We start from the raw sequence: 14553 nt of genomic DNA on the forward strand, positions 1-14553 counted from the left end.
ATTTATTTTATTTTGCATTCTCTTTAATTTTTTTGACTGCATGAATGTCAGGCTTGCTGTCAAAGTATTTCCATGTTTTTATTACTTTAGAAGTTACTCTGCTATATTTATGTCTCCTAAACTCTTCTTTAACGACTTCACTATGTGTACTGGGGCATGCTGTATTTTGGCAGAACTTTTACTTTTCCCAGTGTCACGTGATCTCTTGTTTTTCCCTTAGTCCCTGTTCATGTCTTCTCAATGTAGACCTTTACCGTGTTAAAAGTTATACAGACCTTCAGAAATATTTAAATTGTTTTGTTGAACTGCTGGAAGGATTTCAAAGGGCATTTGTTATGCCTTACATTTTTTTCTTGCATTAATATAAACCTTACTACAAGTGTTCCCTAGTTCAGCCCAGGATATCTCTGTGCTTTAGACTGTACCCTGGGATCATAGAAAGATCCCGAAATTCATTTTCAGGTATTCTTGGGTTTGATTACAATTATTGTATTTGTTAATCACCTCTAGAGACCTAGGTTAAATTTAAATAACAGTTCAGATTTACAGAGAAGCCTTAGATGTTCTGACATTTTAGAAAATATTTGAATAGAAAACAGTGACTCTCCAATGGGCTGAGATTTCAGGTTATTGGTTATTGTCATTGATATTCCTTCCACATATTACTCTGTGTGTGCAATTCTGACTGAATGACTGACTTAAGATTTAAAATTAAATCTTCTGTTTTTCTGGGATGGGTAGGAAGGTTGGATGATCTGCCTCCCACCTCTCTTGACTCTTGTGCCCTAATTAGTCACACCTTCAACCGTGTCCTCTAAATAGTCAGACTCCGACAGAACGAAAGGAGTATGATATTGACTTGATGTAAGACTAGGAGACAAAATGGACAATTCCTAATAGATAATTTCTTCTCTTGCAAATGATCGTGGCTGGTCCAAACTATACTACACACATTCACAAATTCATTAGGGTGTGCATTGTATGTGTGTATGTGTGCACATGGGGGCATAATTCAGTGTTCTGAAGTTTTAGATGATTGGTTTTCTTGTTAGAAAATGGTAGAATATTAATCTGAATCATTTTATTTTCAACAGGTTGACATGATGAAAGAAGCATTAGAAAAACTTCAGCTCAACATAGTAGAGATGAAAGATGAAAATGCAACCTTAGATGGTGGAGATGTCTTATTCACAGGTAGAGTTGTACTTACTCTTTCCTATCTAAAAATATTTCTAATACCTGGCCTATATCCCCTTGTTTAATTATAGTTTTTTTTTTAATTACCAAAGTAAGGGTAATTTGGAAAATACAGAAGAGCACAAAAGAGAGAAAATTAAAAGTGACCTTTCATTCAAAGATAATCATTTCAATATTTGGGTTATTGAATACTTTTTTATTGAATATTAAAGTACCTTTAGTACTTTTGTATGCACGTCTTTGCATATTTTTACACGTTATCAGTATATACATATCATTTTATAGGTTGTGTCTACTGTGTTCTACAATATTAGTTTATGGGTTGCATAGCTTTGCATTGTGTGACAGTATATCTGGGCTGTATTGGAAAGACTCTTAATTCAAGATGTGTCATTTACAAATAATTTTCTTCCCAGATGGCAAGATAGATTTAAATACTTTTCAGTGCAGATTGGCTTGGCTTAATGCCAAATGAATAATAGCAGAACTCAACAAAATAGAAATAGCTGATATTATTATTGATCTAACTGAAATCAGTTTTTATACTGTATATAATATAGCTACTAAAGAAATGGTAATTTTAGCATTTAACCTTTCCAGCTCTTTATGATCATATTATTATTGTTTTTGTAAAGTCACGTGCTAAAATCTGGGTCACCAGGTTCATTCTAGTTATATTGATAAACAAGACAATCAATAATTTTTCATTGATAATGAGAGTTTATTTTCCCCTACTTGTCAAAGAATAAACACCTGTTTCACAGATGTAGCCCTAACAGCAGAGGCTGGTCCCCAGAGATTTGGGAATGTAGATCCATGTGGCCCACTGAAAGCACGGAGCTTCTTGGAAGTCCAATATTTTAGCTGATGTGAATTTTGTATCGAATCCCATGTATATAGACAAAATATAGCCACCTTCATTTTAATATAAAAATGTTTTATATAACTTAAATTTTGAAAAAATTAATGTTCCTGGAGGAGGAGGAGTCTTTATCCTGGGACATTCACATAGTTCCTTGCTTGGTGTCACATACTTGTGAGTGGGGACTGTGTCACCGAGCCCCAGGGGGCGCCATTTTTATCATAGGTTTGTGGAAAGCGTCCCCTGGAGTTGTGCCCTGCACAGCCTGTGCCACCACTGTCACAGGCAATGGGCCTCCCTCTGGGGTTTGATGTGCACACCCACTGAGCCATAAGAACACAGAACAAGGGGTCAGAGAGACCTACGCTGCATTCTCAGCTCCAGTTGTGTCCAAGCCGACTCAGGCATTCTTTGAATCTGCCTAGTAAGCTCCGCTTAGAATATTACTTTTTTTTTTGTTTTGCAGTATGCGGGCCTCTCACTGCTGTGGCCTCTCCCGTTGCGGAGCACAGGCTCCGGACGCGCAGGCTCAGCGACCATGGCTCACGGGCCCAGCCACGCCGCGGCATGTGGGATCCTCCCAGACCGGGACACGAACCCCGTGTCCCCTGCATCGGCAGGCGGACTCTCAACCACTGCACCACCAGGGAAGCCCCTAGAATATTCTTTATGTCTCCCATTGATGGCACTTTTCATTCTTTTCAGTAGCACAGAACAACAGTCTGTTTCTCTTAGAAAACAGGCTTTTGTGAAAAGCTAGATGTGTTACTCACACTTCCTTACAATAAAATTCTTTTTTACCAGAACATAGCTGTATAATAAATAACTTGCTGTGAGCAGGTACTGATGCTATTTGAAGAATGATTTAAAACAAGCTGTAGGGGCTTCCCTGGTGGTGCATTGGTTGCTAATCTGCCTGCCAATGCAGGGGACACGGGGTTCGAGCCCTGGTCTGGGAAGATCCCACATGCCGTGGAGCAACTGGGCCCATGAGCCACAACTACTGAGCCTGTGCATCTGGAGCCTGTGCTCCACAACAGGAGAGGCCCCGACAGTGAGAGGCCCGCGCACCGCGATGAAGAGTGGCCCCTGCTTGCCGCAACCAGAGAAAGCCCTCGCACAGAAACGAAGACGCAACGCAGCTAAATAAATAAATAAAACGAATTTATTTAAAAAAAAAACAAAACAAAACAAACGCAAGCTGTATTCACAGCCGTTTAGTTATCTCAACAGCTGAGCTGAACAAGATTCCCTAAAATCTTCTCATTGTTTCGGCAAAGTTTAGGAACCTCTTCCATTGGTCAAAGATCTTTCCACAGCATCTCAAGCCTAATGTTTTTCCCATAACTTCTAATTAGGAACTAAGTATTGAGGTTTGCCTTGGACACAATCTGTAAGCTTTGTTTTGGTATTATTCAATACTGAATACTTTAAAAGTATGTTATTGAAAACTGAGCTAGTGTTGTGATATTAAGATCCTTATCTGCTTGGCTTCTCATTCATACCTAATGTGTGGTCCTACCTTCTATTTCCTACTTCTCGATTTTTTCCCTTTTTAAAAATTGTAGTAAAATATATATAACATAAAATTTGCCATTTTAACCATCTTTCAGTGTACAATTGGAGTGGCATTAATTACATTCACAACATTGTACAAACATCACCACTCAATTTTTAGATTACGCAGTTGAGTAAGAACCAAAATCTGGAGCGCTTTCCGTACACTGTGTCTTCTTCCTTCTGTAACTCAGAGCTTCATTAATAATTCATCAGGAAATGGACAGAAGGAAAGAGGTTTCCAACTCCAGTTCTGCTGGGAACTCTGTCAGTCAAGGAAGCAGCTACTGGTAGAAGTTGTTTCAGTCCTATTTCTCTTAAATAGACAACATCAACTTACCTCTACTTTCATTTATTTATTTTTGTGAAATATGGAGCATATAAAAAAGAGTTATAAAATGTTTATGTACAGTTTAAAGACCAATAATAAAAATGATCACCTGAGTACCTAACACCTGGCTTAAGAAATAGAACATTGCCAGGACCATGGAAGTCCCACTCCCAAACTTTCTCTCCTCCCAGCTTGAGGTAGCCTGAATTTTGTGTTAATCACTGTCTTGTCTTTCTTTGAGTTTTACCTCAATATATGCATTCCTAAAATTATATGTTGTTTAGTTTCGCTTTTCTTACGGCTTCTGTAATTAGGGTGATACTGTATGAACTCTTGTGTGATTTTTCTGCCGTTGATCTAACTTGATCCATGTAGCTGGAGTTCGTTCATTTTCACTGCTGTGTGGAATTCCATGGTAAGAATACCGAATGATGTATTTATTCATTTTACTGTTGATGTATGTTTGAGTGCTTTTCAGTTTTTGTCTACTATCTTCAATGCTGCTATGTACAGTCTTGTGTGTGTCTCTTGGGGACGTGTATAAGAGTTTCTCTAAAGTAAACAGCTAGAAATGGAATTTCAGGTGGTGAACTCTTATTTTGATTCAATGATTATGTGATTTTTTTCTTTAATCTATTGATGTGGTTAATTACATTAATTGATTTTCTGCATATCAATGGTCAAAGTTTACATCCCTGGGATGAAATCAAACTTGATGAAAATATATTCTCTTTTTATTAGTGCTATATTTAGTGTGTATTTAATTGTTTAATTATCTAAACAATTAGATGATTGTTTAAGATTTTGTTTCTGTGGCCTATAATTTTTCTTTCTTGTTATCCTTGTCTGGCTTTGGTTGAAGCTATGTTAACCTCATATGAAATGTATTAGGGAATATTTCCTATGTTTCTGTTCTCTAAAATCAGTACAACTTTAATTGTGCATTCCTTGAACTTTGGTAGAACTTACCTATAAACAGGCCCTGTGGACCTGGTGCTTTCTTTGTGGGGAGATTTTAAACCGGTTCTGTTTCTGTAATGATTATATGACTATTGAGGTTTTTCTGAGCCAGTTTTGGTGAGTTTTGTTTTCTGAGACTTTATTTATTTTATCTAAGTTTTTAAAATGTTGGCTATAAAGTTATTAATATTTTCTTAATATCTGTTTTAAGTTTCACGACAACTACAGCTATGTCCCCTTTTCGTTCATAATGTTTATTTGTGCCTTCTATTTCTTGCCAGAGATCTGTCAATTGTATTAATCTTTTCAAAGAACCAACTTTGGGCTTTATTGAACCCTCTCTCTTATATGTTTCCTTTTCTCTTCCTGTTTCTACCTGTATTTCCTTCCTTCAAATTCCTTTGTTTTTATTGTTCTTTTTTCCTTGAATTTCAAGGTGGAATTTTGTCTCTTTAATTTTGAACCTTTCTTCTTCTTAAAGTAAGCATTTAAGGCTATAAAGCTTTTCAAGTACAGCTTTAGCTGAATCCTTTGTGTTTTGATATGAATATTTTTGTTATCATTAATTCCAAATATTTTCTGATTTCCATTATGATTTATTCTTTGGCTTATTAGTGGATAATGATGTTTTTTAAAAAAACATATTTGTCATTATTATAAGTTGCTGGGATACCAGCTCATTATTGTGATAATTGATAAATATAAAGGAAAGACTCAAGCATTTAGCCTATCTTTTCTTTGTGAATTCTATTTCAAGTAGACCAAATACTTGATTGAGAAAAGTTTTTATTTTTAGAATTCTAGCTAGTAATTGTAGATCCCTAATAAAACAATGGACCTGTGCAATGATCATCAAAGGATGTAAAAACTTTTATATGAGGGACTTCCCTGGCGGTCCAGTGGTTAAGAGTCCACACTCCCAATGCAGAGGGCACGGGTTCAATCCCTGGTCGGGGAACTAAGATCCCGCATGCCACACGGTGGGGAAAAAAAAAAAAGATAAAGGAATGAAACAACAATTTTTAAAAAATGAGTGGGGGGGGGGCTTCCCTGGTGGCGCAGTGGTTGAGAGTCTGCCTGCCGATGCAGGGGATGCGGGTTCGTGCCCCGGTCTGGGAAGATCCCACATGCCGCGGAGCGGCTGGGCCCGTGAGCCATGGCCTCTGAGCCTGCGCGTCTGGAGCCTGTGCTCAGCAATGGGAGAGGCCACAACAGTGAGAGGCCCGCGTACCACAAAAAAAAAAAAAAATGAGTGGGGGACTTTATAATGGAGGAATCCGGCTGATACCACCTGAACACACTGATCATTCTAGCATCACTAAAAGTGTGACAGTCAGTCATGTGCCTCAGGATGTGATGCAGTAGAAGTACAGCCCCACCTCTGAAGTAGTCCTATCCAAAAAAAAAAACATTTGAACAAGAATCTAAAGAAGTATCTACATAGACTATCAGTTTGCCAAAAAATACAAAGGATAAAGGAACAATTTAATGTTAGATGGTACACAAGGAAGCAATCAACCAAATCCAGACTGTAGGAAAGTCAGTAGAACAAATGACCTGATATCTCCTATGAAAGAATGAGGTAAGGAAGAAAAAAAAAGAGGGTGAATTGGTATAGAAGAAAATGACATAAGAGACATAACACCAAAAAAAAAAGCCTTTTTAATATTTTGATTCCAGTACTTCAGTTGTTTTTATCAGGAAGGCCATTTAAGGGATATAGCCCACCATACCGCTAGAAACAGAAGTCCAACTTAAACTTACTTTTTTTTTTAATAAATTTATTTATTTAATTTTATTTTTTGCTGCGTTGGGTCTTCGTTGCTGCACGCGGGCTTTTCTCTGGTTGCGGACAGTGGGGCCACATCTCGTTGCGGTGCACGGGCTTCTCATTGCGGTGGCTTCTCTTGTTGTGGAGCACAGGCTCTAGGCACGCAGGCTTCAGTAGTTGTGGCTCGGAGGCTCTAGGGCACAGGCTCAGTAGCTGTGGCGCACAGGATTAGTTGCTCCGCGGCATGTGGAATCCTCCCAGACCAGGGATCGAACCCCTGTCTCCTGCATCGGCAGGCAGATTCCTAACCACTGCGCCACCAGGGAAGCCCTAAACTTACTTTTTAAAGAGATAAGCAGTTTGCGTTTCTTTGTACGTTCCTATCTCATCTTAGTCTTTTAAAATGGAAATAATGTGTAAGGCCCACTGTAAATGCATTTAAATTTGCTTAATGCATTAAATGTTTTTCTTAAAAATGTAAATCTAATTTATAAATCTATATTTATCTTAAGAGAATTAAGGAAATTTGATTTTTTTTAAAATTTCAACTGACTTTTTTAATAAAGTGAGTAATACTTTTGTTAAGTAAAGGATCTTTCTCTTACTTAAGTTTTGATTTGTATGTAGTGAGTTTTCTTAAGGGACAATACAATCATACCATTACCAAAAACACTGTCAACATGCCGTCAACAATTCCTGTGTCTGCTAACAGCATAAGCCAATGGAATTTATCATAACATCATTTGACCTATGTCTTTTACCCCTTTTATAAGGACACCACGAAGATAAAAGTTGTAATAGCTGTAAACTCTATCAAGCAATTCTTTCTCCATGGCTACACTTCTTGTACTTGTTCTGAGGCAAAATATATACTGATTTCTCTTGGAATTTTTTTCCACATTTCATGTCAAATTCTTTTCCAAAGAATTAAGGGAGGATAAGAATTCCTACATTTATGTATTGCCTAACTCTATCTACTATAGTTGTTTTTTTGCCTATAACTAGGAGACCATTTTTACTTAATGTTTTGCCTTCTGAGAAGAAAAATTGTAGAATTTCAGAAAAGCCAAATAAGTAGAAAGTTTCATTCTTCTAAACTTTAGTGCTTTGTAGATAGGCACTATCTACATCAACCTTTGATGGTTGATTTGAAATAAATGGGTGTATTGTTTTAAAAACAGCTGTTAGAGCTCAGACCTGAAGACCAGGCAGCACTAAACTCACTTTACCCAGATGGTTTCTTCAGCCCTTATATCAACATTATAGAAAAAGGTATTTGAGCTGATCAAGACTGTCTAGTATTGTTCTTTTAGCGGAAAAAAAGGAAGCTCTGCTAACTTGTCATTGCTATTGCTTAATTTCTGATTACAAGTTATTAATGTGTTTAATTCTATGGTTTCCTACATAAAAACTTTATTCTCTTATTGTGGTAAAATATACATAACATAGAATTTACCATTTAACCACTTTTAAATGTACAGTTCAGAGTTATTAACTACATTCACGTTGTGCAACTATCACCACCATCCATCTCCAGCACTTTTCTGCCTTCCCAAAATGAAACATCATACCCATTAAACACTGACGCCCTATTCCCCCCCTCCCCCCTCCCCTGCATCAGCCCCTGGCAATCACCATTCCACTTTCTGCCTCTATGAATTTAAAAAGTTTATTTTTAAAGGCAATAATTTGAAACCAGATTTGTGTAAAGAGAGCAGGGGTCAGAGTACAAGTGGAGCTGCCCTCTGCGGTAGGAAAGAACTGTGTGGTGCTTTAAGGTCTTCATTTATAGATAGAGAAATAGTACGCCATCTCTGGTGCCACCCACTGACTGTGTTCCATGACATTTATTACAGGCAGAGAGTTTTTTGTGGGCCTTTCCAAAAGGACAAATCAACGAGGTGCTGAAATCTTGGCTGATACTTTTAAGGTAGGTAAAGGATAATTTATGCCTGGCACAGAGTAACTACCTAATAAACATTCATAGACCCATTGAATCAATATGTCATGAATAATGGTATTTATATGTCACAGGCTTTGCAAAATAATTCCTAATGTTTGTATGCTTGCTAGAAGTTTTAGAAGCTAGAACTTAATAAATAGGCTTCATGGGACTCCCACAGCAACAACAGACAAAGTTATCATGGACATCTGTTTTCTCCCAGTGTATACTCATACAACCACCTGGCAGATGTTTCTGGCGCAATCGATGACTTAAAAAAAAAATCTGGAGTCCCAATTGCCTCTAACATGAAATGTAGATTTTTCAGATTGGAATCAAAGATCACCTGTACTTGGGTGCCTACTGTGTGCTGGAAACTCGGCTAGGCATTGCACATACATCCTCCCAAGGTCCCTTTACTCTATTGATCATTAGCAGATTGGCTCACCAGACTGCTTAGGAAGGGATGTAATCCCTTGTTTACACAGGATACTCTTGTTTACACAGGATATTCATCCTTCCAGAGTAGCCCACTACATAGGTCAGCCAGTGAAGCTGTTGACGCAGTCACACGTCGGGAAGGGGGCTCTGCACTTTCTTTTTAGAAGCGATCTTCATTTAACTGGCAATATCCAAACTTGTGGGTCCCAGTTTTCCTTCCAGATGTTCAGGGACCCTGGCAGCCTCCAGAAGAGCAAGAATGTTTTGAGCAGATTTGAATGCGTTTTAGAATTATTCTGAAATGACAAACTACTTGTTTCTATTATATGCATAGGACTATGCGGTCTCCACAGTCCCAGTGGTCGAAGCTTTACACTTGAAGAGTTTCTGCAGCATGGCTGGGCCTAACCTAATCGCAATTGGATCCAGTGAATCTGCACAGAAGGCTCTCAAGGTAAATATAAAACTTTGCTCTTTCTAAAGGCAGTAGGTGGTGCCTGCCGCATGGTTTTCCTAATTCTGTCTACTGGGTGGACAGCAAGCAAGGGTGGCAGGGAGAGAACAGGCTGGTACTTGAGCTTTCTGTGATGTACACTGTCATGACCTCACATTTATCAGGAACTGGGAACACCTAATAAGTACTCTTCCTGGGAAGTACACTTATAGGAAGAGTTCTTCACTGGTGAACCATTCTTACTTACACACCAGGTTACCTGGAAAGGCCGATTCAGAAAAATAAATACCAAACTCATCACAGTTATCTCTTCTGGGGAAAAGGAAGGCATCCCACCAGTAGAGCTCTTGGTAATGTTTTATCTAAGTCAGGTAATTGGTACACATGGGGTCATTACATTATTCTTATCCTTTTGTATTTCTGAACTATTTCATGATAATCTTTTAGAAAGACATGATTCAGAAGTACCTAAAAATCTTAACTTCTTCATTTGCATTGGAATACTTAAATTTTAGGAAAGGAAATTTTCTTATTTCACAGATAGGAAAGGAAAGTCCAGAAAAATTACAACTTGCCTTGGGTCACATAGCTAGATTGAGAGTGGAAGTCACTGATAGTGAAGAAGACCTTCCATCGTTACAGTGCTTTACAGTTCAAAGGCACATTTCGTCTCTGTAACTAACAACCTGGGAGATTATCTGGACACTTCATAAGGGCAAAAACCATGTCTGTTTTGCTCACCATGTGCGCCTTTGTGCTTGGCCCATGGTGGTCCTTAAATAAAGAGAATGATGAATAAATGAATGTGGGAGGTGGTTTTATCTCTATTTTGCAGTTAAGAACTAGATCGAGTGGCTCACCCCAGATCGCAAGGCTAATACTAAATGGTGGGCTGGGACTACTTTTTGCCCCCTCCTCTCAGGTGGTCCTGCACTACACATGACTTATTAGAGGACCAAGACAGTAACTCCTCTTAGGCAAAGAGAGGAAGTCTGTGTGCCCCAAGGTATACAATTTATTTGTTTGCCCTATCAGGTCTTTACTCTTCTGCCTCAGTGCTAGACTTGGTATGGTTTGTCTGGGAAGTAATCATTGCCTCCCACTTGCTGACTTTCCCCTTTGCATTATCTGCAACTTCTTCAGTCAACTCACTTGGCCTTTCTTCCTTTTCTCAAACTGTATCTCTGATTGTATTTCTAGGACCTTTAACAATTCTTGTTGAACAATCTACCTCAGATTTTGAATTTGGAGCTTTTTCTGTTGCCTTTAGAGAATGTCTTTTGTTCTGTTTCAGCTGGAAGGCTATGTCAACTTTCTGCATATAAAAAAAAATGGTGTCTTGAAGGAAAACATCTGATGAATGGTGTTACTTAGAGGATCTAGAAAGATTATATTTCTCCTCAGGGACTAACTCCATGGCAGCTGGGTTGGTCTGTACATGTCTGAAATTGATTACAAGAGAAGGAAAAGGCTGAAGTTGGTCTGTACTGTGTCTTTGTGTGAATTAGCAGAAAGAACCTCTCTGGGTAGACAAACAAGAAAAAGTAGCCCCATCTGCCATTTTGGGTAAACTAGGTCAAATAGCTTGGTCTCTAACCAATAGGTCCTAACTCAAACTGGTCCCTAACTTAAATAATCTGGAGAAACTAACATATAACAAACTAAGAGATCATACAATATGGTTAACTCACACTGTTATATGAAATAGCCCTAACTATTATTCAGAGGAGAAGAGGAAACTCTTGAGGTTTAGATATTCAGAGAAAACTTCATGAAGAAAATGTGGCTAGATGTGGGTCTTGAAGGATGTATCAGGGTGGGATTCAGTGAGAGAGTGTTACAGGTGGGGACATGGAATAAGCAAAAACTAAGCAAAATATATTCATGAGATGTGGGCAAACTAGCCCAACTAATGAAGAGTTTTCTTGTGGGCTCCCAGATAGCTGGGTGGGGCAGGTGACATCTAAAGAGGTTGGGACATAAAAGTGAGCAAGAGATGAGTTTATCTCCATGAAGTAGGAGTCTGGGTACCCACAGGCTCTGAGCAAAAGAGGCTGTATTGCTACAGAGGTGTTGGACCATCATTCCTTTTGCAAAAAAAAAAAAAGAAAAAGAAAAAAAAATGGAGGGGAAAGACCCTGCAATCAGAAAAGAGGGCCACTGATGACCTGAAAAAAGAAAGCCAAGCCCCAAGTCCCATTGTATGCCTTGGCAACTCACTCACATTTCTCCCTTAATCTTTCCTTTCCCATTGTTAAGTCCTCTAAGACCACATCTTTTAAGGGCATCCTGTGAGGATCTTATAGTCCTCCTTCCTTTAAAGTTCATTTGAGTTAGTGTTAATAGTGATGTTCACTCTAAACTTGAAACCTTCTGTGTCAGAAGCTATAAATAATCCTCACTGACTAGAAAGACATTTTTGGGGATTGAATTTTCCATCAGCAAATATGCTTCATAAACTATGGGCCTATGGAGTTAGCAAGTGCCCACCCGCCATGTTCCTAGCATCAAAAAGGTTACCTTCCCTTGCAGCAAAAGCAGTAGAGCAAAGCAAACTGAAGAATAATGAGATCTCCATGAGGGCATGTTCTCAGGTCAGAAATAGGTGGGTTGGTGAAATTCAGATTTAGTGAATTGAACTGCTTATTTATTTGCAAACAGTTTGGGCTCCTGCATTAAATCAATCAGTAAAATTGATAGTGGGTAAGTCCTACTACTAATTTGGACATATAAATACTGATATAGACAAATGGACAGAGACAAATACATCATTTACAAGTAATGAAAGCGTATTTTCTCCATTTCGCAAGTGAAAATACTGAGAACAGATGAAATAAGGCATTTTGAATAGGATCTCATGGTTCCAGAATCAGATTTCCTGGACCCTGATTCTCCTCTCCCCACTTGCCCGCCCTACTCCATATCCATTCTTTTTCTGTTGGAAAGCCTTTTCTAATTATTTTGCCATGGATTGGTTCTAGGTAATCTCCCTCTTTATCCTCCCCTCTCTCCAACTAGTCCCCTCTTCCCATTTTTTGCTGTTATCAGGATCTGACCTGTTTCAGGGAAGATATGAGTTTGGTCTCAGAATCTGTTTTTCCTTTGCAAATCTTGATGTCTCGGTCTTGTCTCTGTAGAGAAACCCCTGGCCACTTGGGCCTTTCTTCGAAGGGCATAGCATTTAGACAGAGGTGAATTGTGCCTTCCTGTGCCACACACTGAAAGCCTGATTGCGTCCCACATCTGTCACTGCTTGCTAAGTACTTGCTTCCTTCAGAGTCTATAAAACTACTTCTTGCATATTCTTGCAAAGCTGAGAGCCCAAGCGTTTCTGGGTAGTCTTATTGCATTTGAAACACTTTGTAATGGGTTGCAATCTATTCTTGGTTAATGAAGTGGGTTCTTATGGAGATAGTCATCATGCCTGTCTCAGTTGTAGTAGATTTAATAGTGTATGCATTGTATATTTAAATGAAATAATCCATCTAGCAATTCTCTGCTAAAAAGCCCAGAATGCAGAGTACATTTAATACACACTTAACACAGAGATTATCTAATACAGGGAAGGAAGAAAGGAGGACCTATTATTACCATATTTTACTGTTGATACGGTCAAAGTACTGGAGATTAGGTTGATTTGAAATTACTAAAGATATTTGATACCAAGTCTTACCCTACAAATACTATTATCTAAGCAAAATTAGCCTTTAGAGCAATCTGCCCTTGCTATAGTTTTTCTCCTACACTTTTCATCATTGCCTTCGTACCCCTGGGCAATCACTACCTTCATCCTGCTCCTCTAGCTATAAAAGAAAATACTATAAGAGTAATTAATTCGTGTGTAGGCAGTAGATCTACTAGTACTCTTCCAGGAGGAATGTTTGTCTTCTCAAAAAGATGAGAACTCCAGTTGCCACCCAGCTGGAACTACTGCTCACAAACATAATTTGAGCAACAGAAGCCAACCTCCAAAAAGTACATATTATATTATCTCATTCACTTCAAGTTAAACAAGAGATAAAACTACTCTATGCTGTTAGCAGTCAGAATAGTAGTTACTTTAAAAAGAGGGAGGGAGGACTTCCCTGGTGGCACAGTGGTTGAGAGTCTGCCTGCCGATGCAGGGACGAGGGTTCATGCCCCGGTCCGGGAGGATCCCACATGCCGCGGAGCGGCTGGGCCCGTGAGCCCTGGCCGCTGAGCCTGTGCGTCCGGAGCCTGTGCTCCGCAATGGGAGAGGCCACAACAGTGAGTAGGCCCGCATACCGCAAAAAAAAAAAAAAAAAAAAAAAAGAGGGAGGGAGTCATGGTGTGGAGGGCCATCTTGTATGTTACACTTTAATTTTTAAAGTTTAATAAAAATACATATATTGTTGGAAGTAGGCTGTGATTAACTTACAGAAATACTTCTCCAGTAGCTGGGTCTAAGTCTCAAATCCCTGCTTTATCGCCTATATGATGCCTGTCTTGTCCACAGACTAGCCTGGTGGTTTTTTTTTTTAACTAAGGAAAAAAAGACAAACTTGGTACCTCCTGACCAATATCTCCCCATTTCCCCTTGCCTGCCGGTCTTTGTAAACCTTAAATATATACAATTTTTAATTGCCCTTTGTATATCAGTAAAGTTGGGGAGGAAAAAAGACATGATAAAGAGTAGATTTGCACCACATCTCACCTGTTCTTTTTCTAGATCTGTGACAAAATTGACTTGCTTTCCAGAAACCTGGATTAATTACATGCTCTCTGTCACAGAAGGACAGATCGTAATTCTTGCCCTCAGGAGGGACTCACAGTAATGATTTTTAACTCAGTCTCCTTGGTAGCATTCAGCCTTCCAGGCAACTGCGGGGGGCGGGGGGGGGGGGGGGGGGCGGGAGAGAGAAAGGAAGGAAGGACAAAGGGAGGGAGTGAGGGAGAGAAGGAAAGGAAGTTGGGAAGAGTGACACTTAGCTAAAACTTTCCTGAAACTAATCAGTTGAGGAAGCTGACGCTCTACCCAAGCTTGGAGCTCCAGGAACTTGTGGCACTGACATGTTGT

The 14553-nt window shown here is 39.1% G+C and overlaps 1 protein-coding gene across 2 annotated transcripts in view; it reads left to right on the top strand.

The window, feature by feature from the left end:
* Window positions 1-14553, top strand: part of DDAH1 (dimethylarginine dimethylaminohydrolase 1) — a 154679-nt gene that overhangs the window by 109595 nt on the left and 30531 nt on the right. For both annotated transcript variants that reach the window (XM_082834722.1, XM_082834723.1), the window contains exons 2-4: window positions 1095-1194; window positions 8535-8608; window positions 9396-9515. In XM_082834722.1, the coding sequence (XP_082690848.1) occupies window positions 1095-1194; window positions 8535-8608; window positions 9396-9515 (294 nt within the window). The remainder of the gene's footprint in view (window positions 1-1094; window positions 1195-8534; window positions 8609-9395; window positions 9516-14553) is intronic.

This window comes from Leucopleurus acutus (assembly GCF_964270905.1).
Source record: "Leucopleurus acutus genome assembly, chromosome: 2".
Classification (NCBI taxonomy): domain Eukaryota; kingdom Metazoa; phylum Chordata; class Mammalia; order Artiodactyla; family Delphinidae; genus Leucopleurus; species Leucopleurus acutus.